This window comes from Tribolium castaneum, chromosome 1, assembly GCF_031307605.1.
Source record: "Tribolium castaneum strain GA2 chromosome 1, icTriCast1.1, whole genome shotgun sequence".
NCBI lineage: Eukaryota > Metazoa > Arthropoda > Insecta > Coleoptera > Tenebrionidae > Tribolium > Tribolium castaneum.
The window spans coordinates 34416862-34436119 of NC_087394.1; the positions used below are offsets into that span (position 1 = coordinate 34416862).

The window sequence follows — 19258 nt, forward strand, 5'->3', positions numbered from 1 at the left end:
TTATGAAACTAACATTCGTCAGTTGCATTTATGGCACAAATGTATTTTATTACTTTCGCATCCAATACCGGCTAAAAATTACAAAATCGCTATATTGTTTTCAAATTTTACCTACGATCGGTTGTAAAATTGCATAAAAAATTAATAGCCCTTTGGTTTAGCGGTTATTGGTATTTATGCTCTGATCGGCTGATCACACTGAAGAGAAAAATAACACAGCTAGACAACGATTTCATGGCTTCCAAATCAGATTTTTCAAAACGTGGAGAAATATTCGCGCACATAGTAACATTTTCGTAATTTACGGCATTATATTTGGAACAAAAAAAGCGATTATAGCACGCTTCCATCTCTTCTGTTGGAAACCCGCCGGAATCAAAACACCAATCATTATAATTAAGCACTAAAGGGATTTCGCGTCGTACATAATAGCTAGGTAATTTAAAATAACGACGGTCCTTCTTGCCTGAAAATCGTAAGAACGTCATAAAATTCAAAATCCGCATTTCAAGAGACCGTTTTATTTTACGAGACTGAACATTAATCGTTTCGTACATATTTTGAGAACCGCTGTGCTATTTACGTACAAGCAAAATAGGCCGGTCGTTTAACGTGTCTGTGTCGTTCGCCCTTTACACAAACGACTGCAATTTTGAATGAATGGGAGACACGATAATTACGAAAAAATGTTACACGGTGGCGTGAAATATCTCCCTTACATTTCGAATTTGTACAAATACAATTGCCTGTTTACACAACAGTATATCCACAGCTGAAATTAATTTCATTGTGCGGTAACATCTTTGATCAAAGAAATTAAATGACGTTTGTGCAAACAATGGCTGCTTTGAACAATCAATTGCATAAAGTGCATTCGACGGATTTTGGCTAAATTACATGGAGTGCATGTGTGTTGTCACAAAGAGCGCCAGTGCATGAAATGAGGCAACATAATGCGAAAAAATACTTCAATATTTTGGGATAAACTCCGGTTTGCCAGCTAATAAAGCTACTTATGCCATCCGATTACATTATCGATTCGATGGCAAATCCTTGTCTTGGTCACGGTTTTGGACCATCGGCTTCTGCAGATCAGAACGTGATTTATTAGCTCGCCGCTTGACTTTGACATCATACAGCCTTTATGGACACTAAAATCTGAAAAACCATTTATGATTGGCGCCTGGTTGATGATCCGATGCGTTTGATGTTTTTCACGAAAGCATCGACAAATTTCGTTTCGAGTAATACACACGAATACCTGGAGCTTGATTGTAATTGGAAAGCAGGACGGTTGAAAATGAACAAATGGGGAGGGTTTACGTTTTTATTACATTACCGGACGATGATTTGAAGAATTATTGGGAATGGATGTTGCACCAGCATTAAAATTCATGAGATTTTCAAACTCTTTGCCTCCTGGCACCGGCAAACACCATATTATATTTATTTACACAATACAGGGTGAATTAATTGTGCATTATTTCCGAAATTTCCTTAGAAGCACCACAGTATATTGCATCTAAATTATTAAAACTATTAACTATTATTAACACTACTTTTTTTTACAAAGAAATAATTTAAACTAATTTTATTTTCTGCTTACTCACTGATAATTAAAATACTCGCTAAAATATATGTCACGTTTGTCTATCACGTCAAGTTTTTCAATAATATTCACTATTAAGTTTTGAAAACTTGTTTCTGGTATCTAGTTTGGTATTTGTTGTGCATTTATAGAAAGAAAAACGTATAACTCTTGAAAATTATTTATTCCCAATTTTATGTACAATTTTTATTTCTGTTACTATGTAAAACATTTTCACTCCTTGTTTTTCTTCGCTTACTTCCTACTACATAAATATCTAACAGTATTCATTGTTTCTGTAATAAACTAATTGTTAAATATGTCAAATGAATGTAGAGTAAACAAAAACAACTTTTGTTTTGTTTGTGATAAAATTATTATAATAAAACTTATGAAAAAAATTATTAAGGTTTTTGGGATAGAAATATATCATTCATTTGCTACTACTCTTCATTAAGATAACCTGACCCTGATTGTACTAAAGAAAAAGCAGTCTGTAATATTTCTGATGTGCCAAAATTGTCAAATACCCAAACTTTATAATAAATATTTAAAAAACTTGACGTCCTAATAACTAATAACTTCAGTATTATTATCAGCCTAAAAATAGCGAATTATTAAAATGTGATCTTCTGTTTGTGTATGGAAATAAAAAAATTTGATTCCCTTTATTTTCTCCTGAGCCTATGCAAATAACTGTAAGTAATGAGGGTCCCGCAAAGGTGGACCTTATCCCTGCAAACTTATGGAGGCAACCCTTGCCGTAACCAGGAAAATGGCCACGTCCAAGAAGGATATAATCAGCGCTTGCCCAAAGATCAACACTGAGCTAAATTAAATTAATCAACTTCCAGACTGAATATGGGATTAGAATCCGGCAAAAAATTATAATTAACATAACCATTCAACTAGCACTTCCATTAATTCAGTCCATTGTTAGGCATCAAAGGCTTCGCATAATCATGTCAGTATTTTGTGTTATCCAATTACACATTAGTATTTATTTGTGCAAATTTCCATTCAAACATACATTTGTTGATGGACAGGTATATTTACCGTTGAGAGTTTTATCTTTTATCAGACACATCTAAAACCTATCATGATAAACTGTGGAAAGCTATTTGCATCATTGGAGAGTGCGGAGCAGTTCGAGGCGGAAGCTCGTTTCTTCCAGTTTAGTAATTTCCGCGATGATCCGAATTAATTAATGTTGAGCTATCTGCCATCAATTTGGTCCAACCCTAAACCTGTGTGTAATGGCAATGGATTTCGACAGTTTAGCATAATATTGATTGATAATGCCACCTAAACATGATTTTAATAGCGCTCTAATTTATAGAAAATTCTAACAAAGACTGGCAGCCAGTCAAATCTTATTTTCGCCTTAAGAACGCAAGTTCTAGAATAGTTTGCTCGTGATTAATCTGCACTTTTCACAGTGAGTAAGTTTAAGTTAAAACCACCGGAAGGATTAACTTATTTAAGAGCCAGCCCTCAAACACACCACACACTTTATTCATTTACGACCTGCACAACTCTTTCACGTAACAGCAGAAATATAATTACGTAAAATTAGAGTATATAAAATATAAAATATACTGGGTGAGGCAACCTTATCGCGCACCCAAGAAAATCGCGACTACTAATGAAATAAAAATCCTGATATTTTACACACCAGCCTGTTTCTTTGCTAATTTCGTAAACAAATATCTGAAGTGAATACGCGTGGTTTAGTATAAAATTTAGAATGTAAATTTTTGATCGAAAATTACTTTTTTTAATTATTATTTTTATCTGCAAGTGAAAAAATACAAAAAAATTAGAGATCGTACAATCAGGCGTGTTAAATGCAATATTTTTTATTTAATTAGAAATCGCGATTTTCTTAGGTGCGCGATAAGATTGCCCACCTAGTATATGATATAATGATTGGTTACGCCGTACGATTTCAAATACTTTCGTCATTATCATTTAAAATGGCTTTCCATTACTTTTACGAAAGCTTTTAAGCTCCTTCAAGTGCCAGGTCTTAAGAACAGTTCAAACTTAAAACTTGAAAAATTGGGTTAGTTACCCACACATCTATGTTATAGTTGTCTCGTTTTTAAAGATCTGGAATGGAGTTAGCCGCAGCAATTGTTTAGCAAAACCCCACAGCACTTTAAAATAATTACATAATAGTTAATTTCTGCAATCTGCAAATTCGCAAAGTGATGAGATAAGTTTAATAGTTTAACAATAGCCGCACTTGCACTAAACACATTTGTGCGCCAGCCATAAGATTACCATTCACCGAATTCCTCACTTATTGAGATAGATTAAGTTTAAGTTTAAAAACCAAGAGGGAAGTGTTTATTGTTACAAACTAAATTTAGAATTTAACGAGTTTTCTATAAAAAGAGAACTTTGCTCGCAACTTGAAAGTTTATCATCTATAATTTGGTTGGTTAAAAAATCTTTCAACAAGTTTTAACGACATTTATTAGGCAGAAACTCGATAAATATTAAGTACTTTTGAATAAAATTGTCACTATCATAATTCTGAGGAAAATATGAAGGTTTCGAAGACATAAAACCACTTTCTAAAGACGAGAGAATGTCGTAATGTAAAATTTAGAAACCCACGTCTTCTCATTGAAATTCCACGTTGAGGGAAATTATTGCGCGAAGCCGAAGAAAATGGACAAAACTGGTGCACAAATTTTTAGGTGTGAAGGCACTGAATCGAATTTAAATCAATTGGTGCGAGCTGGTAAACAAGCGGGGTAACAATGTTACGATATGTTATTGGGCAGGAGGACGTGTCGTTGAGCTGCACCCTTTGCCGTCAGGACATTCGTCTATATCAAGTTCCTGGCGAACGCCTGCCGTGATTTTTAGCGCGGTGTTAAATTGTCTGCAACCGGCAATATACAATCACTGGCGCTAGTGGAAATGTTACGGTTCACATAAAACGTCACTCAAGGTTTCCACATAAGAGTTTAGGGTTTGCCAGATGTTAAAGGGGAATATTTGACCCGAAACTGAAATTGGAAACCCCATCTAACTTTCTTGACACTTGTACGAGCTACGAAACAAATAAAACAAAACCAATTAACCTGCGCGTTTGTAAAACTAATACTCGGCGTGTCACCCGACGAAAGCTCGCGATTCCACCACTAAAAGCTCGCGCCACCAAAAATCGCTTCTTGCGAGCGAATCCTTTAGGATTTTTTGCTCATTGAGACGGGAACTTTGTTGCCTACTTTCATTTGAGACGGTTCAACTTTCAAATAGATAAATATTTGAGCAAGAAAAGTAAAAATGCACTGAACTAAATCGAACACATCGCCTGCTGTGCTGTTTTTTGTTCCATTATTTCGTGCATTTCCCAAGTGCCCACAAAAGTATTTGTATAAATTTGCAAATAGCAAAGCGAAACAACATCATTTATAATATTTCTTCGCAGGACTTAACACGACAGCTAGAAAATTTCGCGCAACTTTTTAATTTGTTTGTTCTTGGCTTTCTTGAAAAGTATTTCAGCAAACATTCGCCGGTTGTTCAGCTTTTGCATCGTATTATAAGCCGCTAAAGAACGGTTTTAATGGAAAAAACCAACAATAATTGAATTTTGTTTTTACATAAAGCGACGTCGTTAAACGCTTGTTTATTTCCCATTTACAATTTAACGACGAGAAGAAACTACAAATGTGTTCTTGATACGACACCCATAATAAAACGTTTAAAGACAAATCATTTTTTTCAAGTCATCACGCCAGGTACCAACTTGCAATTAACATCACGTCAATGCAAAAAGTTCATAATTGAGATCATCTATAGCGGAATGCAATCATTTTGAAGGTCAGATGTGCCACGACCATTACATTACAACAAATTAATCACAATTAATAATTTGCATTTTTGTACCCAAATAAGTCAAACCGTAACTAGAACAAAACTGAAAAAAGTACTTCAAAAATTCAGATTATTACAATGTTTTTGAAGAACAAAAACACATTCAAGAGAAAAAAATCGTTTCCTCGTCTTTATTTTTATAAAGTCCGGTTTTTGAGCTCCACCATGAGAAGCTAATTTAACCAACCTCTTATAATAACTGAGACCCCCTTGGTAAAGCTCGAAAAATGCACACTCTGTAGAATATCATCAACTACAATGATTCTTTTTAAATGATTCTCATCTAGTCGTCTCTGAATTTCTCACGTAAAATGAGAAAATGCCGCTTCATGGAACTAACGATAAGCATTTAGACATCAAATATTACCATTCTCTATTTATTTAAATCTCCAAGTCGGAAATAGCTTCGATAATAAAAGTGTTTTCTTGCACAGTCTTACAATTTAGTTGCATTTAAAGGAAATTTTTAAAAGAAATTAACTGAATTTTGCAAATGACAGATTTGACATTTATTGACAGAAGATTCAAGTGAACAGAGCGGCACAATTTTTTTCAACCAGTTTCAAAGTTAACTAGATGAGAAGCATTTTAAAACACATTGTATAATCATTTCAAACCCTTGTTTAAATTGTTATCTAATACTTTCAGTGCGATTATTAGTTTTTAAGATATACATAACAAAAAATGTATTTTTGAAAGATAATAATTATGTCAAGTAGTTAACATTTGGTTTAAAACAAAAACACAATAAAGGTTGCTGTTAGAGCCTAATATTATTCTAAAAAAAAACGTTGTGCTTTCTAAAAGCTTTTGAAATGATCAATACGTGTCCCTAATAATTTAAAAAAATGTAAACGTTTTATGGTAAAAAAGAAAGCATAAGTAGGTTTTCGTTTATGTATTATTCGAAAATTGTGTTCATCAAAAGTTTAGCTTATACAAAGGTTCCTTCAGCAGCCCGTTGAGAAGCTTATTTGAATTCCGAGCTAATACTTTTATTGTGAAATAGTGAAATAGTCTACAACAGAGGATATAGTTGCGAAAAGTTCAGGAAGTTCAGAAATGCAATTTTTGTTTTGGATCACAATCTTATTAAAGAAACGGGATGCTTCTTGAACGCGTTTACATAAAGCCTCGATTTTGTATTGAGAATTTGACGTCATGATGCGATATCCTCCTACAAATTCGATAGAGCGATCACATTTCGAAATCAAACATTTGCAGCTGAGCGAAAGAGCAGTCGCAATTTATGACATTACACATTTTTGCATTGTTTGAACATTCAAACAAAAGTGAAAGAATATTTTGAATGCCTGATGCTTTTTCGGAATTAAAATAGTAAAAAACATGCGGAAGTTTTGCTCCCACCGAGCACAAATTTGTTTTTGTATCGAAGATTGTGTGTTCCGGTAACTCAATAAGACATGTTGTGGAAGCTTTAAACTTATAGCTGCACCCTCGAGCCAGTTGGGTCAACGCAGGAAAGTAGAAGAACAATGAAGTTGTCGGGGAACGCTGTGTTAGCAACCTGCTTCCTTTTAACCTGCAAAGGAGATTCGAAAACGGATCGAAATAGATTTAGAGCCCCAGGCGCGCGCCCATCACGCCATGATAAGTTGCTGTCAGCATCACACAGACGAAATATTAAAAAATTGTCTACGAATGCAAGACGCAAACGAAATTATACAAGCACTTGTTAGAAATGAAATATTGCCCCCGAATTGGTATTTAATCACCGATAGTGCTGATGCGTAAAATTCCCCCAGCTCTGACATACATATATGTGCGACAAACTAGTTTTCTGATGCATTATGCATCGTTTTGTAATGTATACTGGATCTGAGATATTCCAACTAGGAAAAAATGTCATGTGCCATGCACAGTGTAGACGAGGAAATGGAATACCTTTAAAAATTCTGTTCCGTTCTATAATGGAATAGCACTGTGACTAAGCGAGTCCATCAAAATCAAGATAAAATTTGCTGCACTATCGGAAATATTCAAATCCATCACACACCAAACCCTCGCTTAATTTTTTCCAATGCGTGAATATTTCAGAGGATGTAATTACACCAGACCATGTAACGTGTCATAAAATAACTGATGTGTTGCGCGCCAATTTATGATACCGTTGTTAACTTATTCCTGCAAGAAAACGCACACCAAAGCGCAGAATGTATAGCTTTAATATCGCAGTTATAATTTTTAATATCTGTGAAGTATTTTTCATTTCCACCTCTACAACACAAATATCAAACAGAACGTGCGACACATTCACCAGAACAGATTTCTTGAATTTCTCAAAGGCGGATTCGAAATACGTTACAAATTTGAGACTCATCTGCATTTATTATGAGCAACATTACAAAGGCCTTTTTATCCTACACTGTTTTGCCACCGAATTAAGAAATTCTTGTTTTTATTTGAATTAAACGAAACGGTTTTTTTTTCAAAAAATTTTGCAATAACAGGAAGGAAGTGAAGCGAAAATAATGGGGTCACTCCTCCCCTTGCTTACAAATAAGTCCCAAGTGCATCAAACACTATGGCACGACATTGTGATTTATAACCAATTCAAAAAGATGAATGCAACGTTGCATAGAGCTATGAAACCCAATCTACAAGATAATAGACTAATTTTTCTAATTTTTAAACAGCTATTAATAAATATTTTGGTTCGGTTGTAACTCCAATTGATTTTTTAAACCAATGATTTAACCGCCTTGTTGAGACAGCTCAGCTTCGAAGAATTTGAATTGTGTTACAAATTCTTACGCAAATCTGATATAATTACAGTTTGATTATGGTGGAGAACGTACAGTACCGTAAATGCAGCTTGGCATTACTGCAAAGGCTACAAACACACTGACATGCAATTAAATATTAGCAGGTAAAGTACTTTTTCGTGAGTTATTGCGAATAATTTGTTGCCTTTCTTATTCCCGCAAGTGCCATACTTGCAGTTCTCCGGTGTTTGTTTAATAAGTGAACATAACATATACTTATGCAAACTACACTTAGGTGCAATCTTTCCCGCCATTTTCCATATAATTACTCGAAAGCAAACATTATCCGGTTTAAACATTGTCATAACAAGGGCTATTAAGGAGAATAATCATATAATAAGCACACAGTGTGTTATGAAGTTTGTTCAGTTGTCGCAAAAAAATTTATAAAGACACTAAGTTGTAAAGGTATGTTAGGTGTGGTAATTTCATTAACTAAGACTGTCAGTTTTATTTCTCCTATCCGGCGCAAAGTGCTTTAACTGCTCCACATTTGACGTCCGATGAAAGCAGAGAAGAAACGAGGAACTTAAAGTCCCTAAGGACGCATTGAAAACTGCGGTCTCCTCACTTACCAGCAGCTGGTCAACAGCTTCGGCGCCTTTATTATTACATTACCAAATTTTCTCGCCAAGTCATAATTTTTAAAGAAAATTTCCTAAGGCTAATGCCTACTTTAGGACTAGAAAATTTTCATAATTTGTAAGGGAATCCTAACCACTTTTGCCAATTTAGGGAAATGAGAATGAACGACTCGGTTGGCATGCTCCTTATTTTTCATTAAGTGACAGAGGCTGTATCAGCGAAAGTTTGTTGCAAGTTTTAACCAGTGGTAATTTTGAGCATACGCATTGGACCGTCATTAAATTCATAGGTCCCTCAACCACAGATTCATTAGATGTGTCCACGACCCCCATCACTCAAAATCATCCCAAAATATCTAATTCACCCTTCATTAACCACCAATATTACAGAACGGAGGGACATCACGAAGGCCATAGTTACAGAGCGGAAATGACAACGTAATTCGAAATTTTTCCCCAGCATTTTTTCAGATAATACTGCAATACTGTGAAACAATAGAGAAGTAAATTAATTGTTATCGGGTGAGTAATAGATCTCCAGTATTTCTTTTCTATATAAAGCAATTTTAATTGGACACAACTATTCTTGACCGGAATACGATAATTGTTAGTCGTGCAATGAAACATAATGTATGACCTCATTAGAGCACCTATTCCATTTTCGCCATAAAAACAAAAGCTGGATTCTTTTGTGGCTTTGATATAAAATGGAAATTGATCAATTTTAAAAGGTAAATTACTCACCGGCTTTGTGCTCGATTGTCTTCGACAGTAATATATGCTTTTCCGTGGCTGTATTTAATTGCTTGCATGTTATCAAGATTTACGATCTCCTTATAAAGCCGGAAAATTGCAATGCAAACGTAAATATTTCGTACTCCACTTGAAAATCTATGTCATCTTAAGTCGAAAAGTAATAAATAGGCGATCGCAGTCCCAATCAAATTCGAAAATAAATTTTTCACATAATAAGGTACTTGAATTTTAAATTTGTGGCAAAAAGGATAATCCATTAAAATTAAATATGTGACCTACTACTAGATATAAAAACAGTATTAAATAGAAAATTTCAATGTGAGGTTTGATTTAATTTATATACGTAACATTTGTTTTATTAGAGACAGTTTTTCTAGTGAAAATGATTAATGACAAACGAACCCATTTAGGCAATTCACTAGAAATATTTCCCACTAACTCATATTTTGAAATTTTTTACAGAATCCAAGTACTTTACCAAATTTTTGAAAATGTTAAAATATTAAGGTTTTATGAACTTACAAGTATCAAGTGTAAAACACTTTCATATTATTATAACATTTACCTTTCTACTATAACACTGATTACAACACAAATGCGTCTAAAAAGTTACCCTAAAAAAGGCAATTTTTCATTCAAATAAAATATTTTCAAAGGACCTCCGGCTAATATTTTTCAAACCTTCTACATTTCTAAATTTTGTGGTCTATTTAAATAAAAAACGTAAGAAGTTTCCTCTTTTAAGCTGAACAAATATCCAATTCTTTTGTCAACAAAATACTTTTAACAAAATCAGTTTATTAGGATTTTGATGGAAATTTATTTTCATAACTTTTTGCGAAATAACAAAATTGTATGTTGTTTTTTTTTTTGGCACAAAAAACTAAAAAAATGTCGATGACGATTTAAAAACTGAACGTATTTTATTAAGTTAAGCTGAAATCAGTGTACTTTTAAAAAATAAAAATGTGTCAGCACTTTTGTCAAAACAAAATATTGTCAGTTTTAAATAAACTAATTCTCTATCCTAATTAGAAGCCTGGTAAGTATTATTATTAATAGTTTCTTACCCATAAGTTATTTTTAAATTATTTTGAGTTTAAACTTTCTGGTGTGCTAATATAGTACATTAGAAAAAAAATTAGTAATTGACAAAAACCGATAAAAAAATTAATGTGTACAAGGAGGAAGTTCGAAATTGTTTTCAAACACCAGGTAGGTCCGTATTTTAGGCCAGAGCGAGCTTATGTGTCCATAGGGAATTATTAAACATAACTAAGCGAAAGTGGGAAACTTAGAAGCACTTAAATATAAGGCTCAACATCTTGTTGGTTTACGTAATATATTTCACTTAATTTTGTGAATTATCCAATTTCATCTCGTCTGAAGCTGCAATATTTGCCATCTTTATTCATGCCTGCTCAATAATTAACTCAAAATTTGCACATATGCGAGGTAATATTCCGCTGCTGGTGAAAAAATGCCCTCATATTCGTATATCAATTTTCGGGGCTTGTTTATTTATCTTTAAATTTGTTCGCCTTTTGGATCCGACAATGGGCTGCGTTTTACGTAAACGAGTAGCTATTTCGTCGAAATTGCATTTGCTTTGTTTTCATATGTTTTCAGTCTAAATGGCGGGTATAACACGGTAGGCCATGGATTTCTTGGATCGTACGCCAGCGAGGCAAACCTCATATTCCCCTGGCAAATGATATAAGCGTCCATGAGCAATCCCTTCGTGTTTGTAACTAAATTTATCCGCCGATATTAGCACAGATATGGCCAACATAATGCCGAGAAATCAAGGTTTAGGCTGCTTCTATTAACGTTTCAATCATCTGGTTAACATTTCGCCAGGGGAAAGGACGGAATGTATTCTATTTGCTCCGATTCTGTTGTGCTTTCAAAAAAATATGCCTACGAGCCAAATGGCATCAAGTATTTCTTTGATCGTAGATTTGATTACCCGGAAAAAACTTATCGATAAAAATACAAAAATGTATGAAAGCAAAAGCTCAAGCTGATTCGGAAATTAAATTACCCGTGTAGGAGTGACGTTGTCTCCAAAAATCTTAAAAATACGGTTTAAGGCAAAGAAAACGGATTTTTTATTATTTCAGATGCTTTTTAAATAAATTAAATATTAACAACTTATGCTGAAATAAGTACCTCGTTTTGATTTCTCCATTATTCATAAAACAACGCTAGACTTTTGTTGTCTTTAAAGACGCACAAATAAATCACTGATAATTAGCCGAATAATTAATCAGAAAAAACGTCGAGATCGTTCGTTTCACGAAATGCAAATTTCAATGACACGCTTTTCATTCCATTAAATTCATTTGAAAAATTAACTCGATATTGTAGATATGCAAATTAATTAATTATTCAATCAATACAACGAGTCGACGAATGGACGTCGCCGAAATTGCTTCAATAAAATATGCACCGACATGTTTTACATTAACAAGATTAAAAAGTTTACTGATTTTATCACGAAATTGTTCATTATTGTCAGATTAATTCTTTTAATTCAAACACAATATTTATTCAGCAATAACGAGACACCTAAGGTAAAACGAAACTACAGTAGGTAGTATTATTTAGTAATTTCAAAACTAATTTCACAATTTTAACATAATATAAATTAGTTTACAAAATGTTGCAACTACTAATTACACATTCGAGGAATAAATTGGGTTTAAATATTGTAAACTGGTACTAATAAATGTTAACATTGTTTAGAGTGCTGGTTTTCCCATGAAACAGCGCGCAAATTTCGTCAAAACAAATTAAAAAAATTAATACTAAAACGAGTTAATATATTTTTTTACAGCCTAAACTGTTGTTTTGAAAACACATCGAATTTATTTTATGAAATACTTTTCATTTAAATCATCAGCGCTTTAATGAAAGAGCAGAATTGTCAGTATTTTTTATACAGATTTAACAACAATAAAAACTCTTTGTTTAAAATGCACCCGTGTTTTTCAATAACCGTATTGTATGAACGAAATTAAAATAATATTTTAATCCCACCTTTTAGTATTTTAAGCTGCATATTAATTTTATGAAACAGAAAATGTAGCTTTGGAAAAAAATTAAACTATTACGAGTAATAACAATCATTATCTGTAACTATAAAATGTACCAGACATGATTTATCGGTAAAAGAAAAAGGAATGGATATTGTAGCCTCGACCTTAGCTCAAGCGATTGCCAATTAAACTAATTTATTGCCGTAAAAATCAATAAATAATTAGTTATCTCGGCTGAATGCAAGTCGATCACAGAACATGAAAAGTGGTCAGTTAAAATTTCACTAAAATGACCGGTATTTTCCTGCTGTGTTTTCTCGAAACGCATTTACCTACCACATCGTTATCCCGATTGACTCAAAATTTCCCTAATTGCTTCTTAATGACTGAAAGACCATATATAAAGAAAATCATATTTGAGGAACTTGTAGGTAAAGTATTCCTGAGACGCAATGAAGATCATAATTTTAGCTGTTTTAATAGCAACAGCCGTTGCTGCCACATATGATGTGTATCCGACTAAATACGATAACGTCGATATCGATGCTATCCTTCACAACAAGAGACTTTTCGATAATTATCTGCAGTGCCTGTTGAAGAAAGGCAAATGTAACGAAGAAGCTGCTATTTTACGGGACGTCATTCCAGATGCTCTCATTACTGGCTGCAGAAAATGTAACGATCATCAGAAGGTGTCGGTGGAGAAAGTAATCAGATTCCTCATTAAGGAACGCAACAGCGATTGGCAACAACTTATCAGCGTTTACGATCCCAAAGGAGAATATCAAACACAATATGCTCACTATTTGGAAAAAATCTAAATGTAAAACTGCAACTTCGGGCTTAACATCGGCTTCAACAAACATACTTTTAGATATACTTATTCGTAATCAAGCTGTATTTTTGGAAAAGTCAATTGTACTTGTTAGCAGAAAATAAAAAAATGTTGATACATTCTTCAAAATAAATAGATAATGAAATCAATCATGTCCTTTAATAACCCACTTACACCGATAATTCGAACGCCTATTTGTGTAAATAAGTGATTTCTATTATCCAACCTGGTGACGTAATTTGAACGTTCTTAGAAAACATAATTAAATTTTACATTTACCCTCTACTTCTTTTGAAAAAGCGGAATAATACGAAAAATAAGCCGCTGAATTCAATGGAACAAATCGCATTGCTCTACGACTTTTAGTTTTTAAGTTATGATTTTTTTGCCTATCTTAATTTTTAGCAAAAAATTTTAAAATGTTAGTTCTTGTTAAAAGATAACATAATACAGAAAATGAGCTGCTGGTTTTATTTGATTTTTAGACACTTTAAAAATTGACCAATTTTTAACTTTTTTTTATTTTTTTTTATTTTCTCATTTACGGCTAAACTATTCTAAAAAGTGGAACCGTTTTGGTCCACACTTATGCAAAATGATCCGGGGAATCGATTGGCATCGAGAAAATTGCCAAATTTCCAATAGTTTTTAGTTATAAATTTTTTAAAATTTTACCAATTTTTGCATTTAGCAGCACTTTGCTCGAAAACTATTAGTCGGAGAACAATAATCTTTTTTGAAAAAAATAGATAATTTAAAGACCTTTCCAACGATAATACACTTCATGGGGTTATCTCTAATAGTTCCGGAGCTATTGCTCGAGAAATGTTCCAGGTACCCAAAACCGACAAAAACTGCGACGAAAATTGAAAAAATCAAACATCAAAAAATCGAATATTTTTTTGTCTTAACAACTCCAGAGAGCTGTAAAGGTATATAAAAGTCCACAAAACATTGCTCGAAAGAGTTAAAAAAACGCTTCGAAAGGAAAGCGAAGGATTTGTTTGCTTTTGTATCAAGGAGGTACCACTTCGTGAGCCCCTAAGGACAAATTACCTTAGGCTGAGAAACCCGCGGGAGCAGCGGAAGTGCTGATAGTCTCCCTGACAGATTTGACCAATCAGCCAGGAGGATATACGATGACAGCGCCTCCGGTGGCCGCTACTTAACCTCGCTCTCCACAGGATTATTACTTCTCGGAGCTCGCCTTGTGCACTCACTGCACGACGCACGGTATTTGTCAAGTTGATGCTTTGAGAACTCTGCAGTCGTACACTGGAAGCTCCGAATTGTTTCGGCTAAAAATGAGAACTTCAGATCCTTCTTACGACCTGTCTTAAGAGGGCACTTCGCAATCGTAACAACCCAAAACTATGTTATAAATGTCCGCACATTTTTACTGTTTTATTCTCCCAACCCGATCCACCGCCAACAATTTAAATTTCTTTGCCCTCAAAACTCTCCTATTTTATCAAACTATGTCAATTGCAGCTGTTCCCACCGTTTTGACACCAAACCCTGTTATTGTTATAAAATAATTGATTTGTTCAAATAATTTATTATTATAATTTCATCTTTCATTCGTCATCGTTATTTGCTGAATAAATACGGCAAATACGTAAATATAACGGTTACTAGCTGATTATTTAGGTAACACATTGCGAATAATTTTACAGCAACTGTCCCTATTCATTATCTAAATTTAAATTTTACAATTTACAAATACTAGATCATATTTGCACTGACAATGCCTAATGAGTGTATTTACGCACCGTATTTCAAACTAAACTCCTAGCAATTACTTCAGTCAATTATTAATTTAAATTAACAGAATAAACCGTTGGACGTAATATCTGAAATTAGAACCGTCGCAAAAAACTACCACATTTTTCGACCTTAATGATATTGGAAACCACAACTGGAACAATAAATAAGTACAAACCAGCGATTTAATTGGCGTAATTGCAGCGTACATAAAATCGTGATATTCTAAACATTAAATTAGTTATAAATTATAGAACACTTTGTTTAAATCTTTCTTGATATTAAATTAGCATAACTCTTGGTAATAGATAATAACAGTTCGTGCGATCCTGTTTCGTACTTTTTTTCAAATAATTGGAGGTGAATTATTTGTGGAATTCGCTGTAATACCGGAAATATGGTAAAACGGCAAAAAGCTGCACTTTTTAAAAATCCCGTAATATAATTACGAACAACTAAAAATTATTTTAATAACACACTGTACTGCGCTTGAGTGATAATAATTGCAAGCTTCAGCCATCAATTCCGTTTAAAAACAGATTAATTATCAAATTTTTACGTCGTTTCTTCTGGTCTTGTCACTTGGCGCAGACCCTCTTTGTGAGTTTCCTTTAATTACACCTCTGGTGGTTGCAGACCTATTTGCAATTCTACCGATAATAGGCAAATCTCAGCTTTCATTGTTTCAAACGTTCCCAGTGATAAGAAAAACAACTTGCACGAGTTCGTTCCGGTAATAAGGCGCTTCCTAACTATGCACTAATAATTAAAACATAAAATCTCGTCATCTAATGCAAAAGTCGTAATGTGTTATTACGCTCGCCACATGAAAAGTACTACTGTGAGAAGACATGAATACGAAAGCACTGCATAAAATATGTAGTTTAAAATACTAGTGCTCTGTTTGTTTTAAATTAAAACCAACAGACTGATATCATTTTAAAAATGTAAACACCAGTAGACAAGTGTAATTTATAGTCAGAATTTTATTGTTTAAGGCTATTTACAATTCACGACACAGGTGTTTAAACACTGCAAAGACTAATAAATTCAAATACTCTGGGATAAAGAAGTTGTAGATAGACAACACCAGGGAGTGCCTATACGACAATCAAACTTTTTATAGTTAAATAACGCTGTAAATTACGGCGCTATAGCACAACTGCATAAACAGTTCGTTAGTATTCTTGTAACGTAATATTTATTACAGGCAAATTAAATTAAATTAATTTCTTTACCAATTAATTTTGAAATGAAAGTTATTTGACATTCGCGTAAAATATCACACTGCTTTGTTGCATTTTACAGTTGTTATTGCTGTTGATGATGACCTTTTTGCTTCATCGATTTATTTATTTACAATTAGAGAGTAAGAATGCACATTTATCACAGCTGTTAGATTTCAAATGCAAATGTCCCAAAAACAATCTGCGTTGAAAAATGTATGACTGCACCTGCTGCAATTGCAAGCCCATGCTTTGAGTGGTGTAAAATCAATAATTTTGCAGCTTCTAGTGGAATAAAACATGCAAACTGTCCCCGAAATAATTCGCTGAAAATTAGCGAAGAAAAACAAAACCTACAGGTGAACAAGTTTTTGTGACACGCATGTTCTTCGCTTTCATGAATGGAATTAGCTACTAGCTTTACTCACTCATTAATTACCGGATGCAGCCGAAGATAATTCGTTTATGAGGTTTCTGCATTTTCTGAAATAAAAACCTTCAGTGTTGGTGCATCAGACAGGATGTTTAATGCATCGCAACCAACTTCAGTAATGATATAACGCCAGATTATAATGTACGATGGTGCGTCTGTACGGTAATTAATTATCAATTAAAACTGGATTATTTTGTTGTCGATACCAGATTGTAGTTATTAGTTTCGAACGTATTGCCTTAATCATCAGGATTAATTAAAACCCGTCTGGAGGACCATCACATTTTACGCGATCTTGGGTGAGGTCAACGATTTATTCATTGTGCTAAATAGTTTAAACAAACTAATTGAATTAAATAACCAGTAGAAAGGAAAAACCTTTGCTTCGATTTATGCCATCCATTTGTCCTCACTCGTATTGTTGCCGTTAGACTATAAAACATTTTTACGACATTGCGCTTGAACGAACAAAATAAATGAACGTTGCGTTATTTTATTCTAACTAGATTGATGTTTTGCCTTTATAGTTAGATAGTTAAAAGTCATTTCTGACCAGCACCGCAAAATCTGCGAAAATCTCGTGTCAATCTAGATTGAATTTGCAGCAACAACCTCGATCTTTACTAGAAATATTTTTACATCAGATCATACGAATTAGAGAAAATTGTAAAAGTTTGATTGTGACCGCGCTTAATTTAAAAATAAATTTAAACAGAGTGGTCCAAGTTGTAAACAAATTTGTGGAGTTATTGACAAGTTGTGCCAAATAAATTATTAAGTAAAACTACACACTTAGCTGCCTTTCAAGTTGGAAGCTTTATACAGCGTGCCGCGCTTTTGAAAATAATTACTCCCGTTTCACGGTAATTAAAGAAAATGAATTGATTAACAGCGGAATTATTTCAACCATCGTTTTAATTAACTATAGTTGTAATAACGTGATAGGTGCTCTGTTTTGAACTTTGCTTACAAATATTTAGTTGAAGCAAATATTTAACCAAGCGTTGTTTAAGAATCAAATTAGATGTTTGGACTCATCTTTTACAATTTGTTACTCAAGTTGGTTTACTTTTTCTTTAGCTTACGTTTTAATTTTAGTTCCCGGAACTTACAGTCACATCATTTTGTAGCGACTTTTATAAGGATGATATTAAAAGAATTTTATTAAACAGCTCAAATTTTTGTTTGATATTTTCCGCAACAGTTAAATATAGAAAGCTTGTACTTGAAAAAAAATAGGATTTTAAAATTGTATATTAATTTTTTTGTCTTTTTTATGCAACTATTGATTATTATGAATTCTCCGGGTGATTTGAAAACTGATAAATTTTCTGTAAGCGGTGGAGCAATTTCGCGACGTCACCTCGTCGCTGCACTTTATTTAAACCAGGTTGCAATATTTTGCGAGAGTAATAGCACTTTTCGTGGGAATTAAATGATGTTTCAGTTTCAGTCATCTTTCACTATCAATTTGTCAGCAGAGATAACAATTTTAGTATCGTTTAGGGCAAACCTCGTTAAATGAAATAAAAACCGCTATCTGTTATCAGTTGAGTTATGTAACCGTCAGCTAACGTCTGCGCGGCTCATCACTTTTGATTCCACTATGAAGGGTGTCATCACCTTTTGTTCTATCCGGAGATGACTTATATCTTCGTAATATATTGATAGATGGACCCAGATACCGAGAATGATAAATGACCCAGTGTCCCCTGCAAATTCTATCCATACACTTCCACCGTCATAAATTCCAAGGTGCGAACACTTCTCAGGATTAGATTTTCATTTTTACATCGAAATTTGATTTAGTTTCAGATTTATCGGAAAATTACTTTCTATGTGACTTCCCCTTTCATAAATTACATCAAAAATAGTCACTGTGTTTAACGGTGGTGCGCCTTCGATATAGCGACTTCAAAAACTAATCACAGCTTTTGAAGAAATCAAAAAATAGCTGCTATAATTAAAATTACTTGTGATGAAAAATACGGCACTGAAAACAACAAAAATGCAATAACTAGAATGTCTTGGAAATTACAGATTCTTATCACACCTAACGTTATTACTATGCAAATGTTAAAGGCGAGTAAAAAATGAGAAAAGTAGATCTTTTATCAAAAACTAATAGTGTCAAGTATACGGTTTAAATTTATTAATAACGACACGTCTCAATTAAAAGTAACAACTTACTGGCTTCTTGCAGGAATTATACAGTCTATTGCTTCTAACGTATGCAACCATTTATAATTCAATACCTAATGGTAAAAGTCTTTGTTTTCTCAAAATCACAATAATGAGAAATGAGAAATTGGGTTACTATTAGATATTGAAATTTGAGCAATTGCTTT

The 19258-nt window shown here is 33.4% G+C and overlaps 2 protein-coding genes across 3 annotated transcripts in view; one reads left to right on the forward strand and one right to left on the reverse strand.

Moving 5' to 3' along the window:
- The window catches only part of sns (sticks and stones), a 286545-nt gene that overhangs the window by 206133 nt on the left and 61154 nt on the right, over positions 1–19258 (reverse strand). The gene's annotated exons all lie outside the window — the stretch shown is intronic.
- Positions 13105–13473, forward strand: Csp2 (chemosensory protein 2). The gene is given in 1 exon segment (NM_001045812.1): positions 13105–13473. A coding segment is annotated over 1 exon segment (369 nt).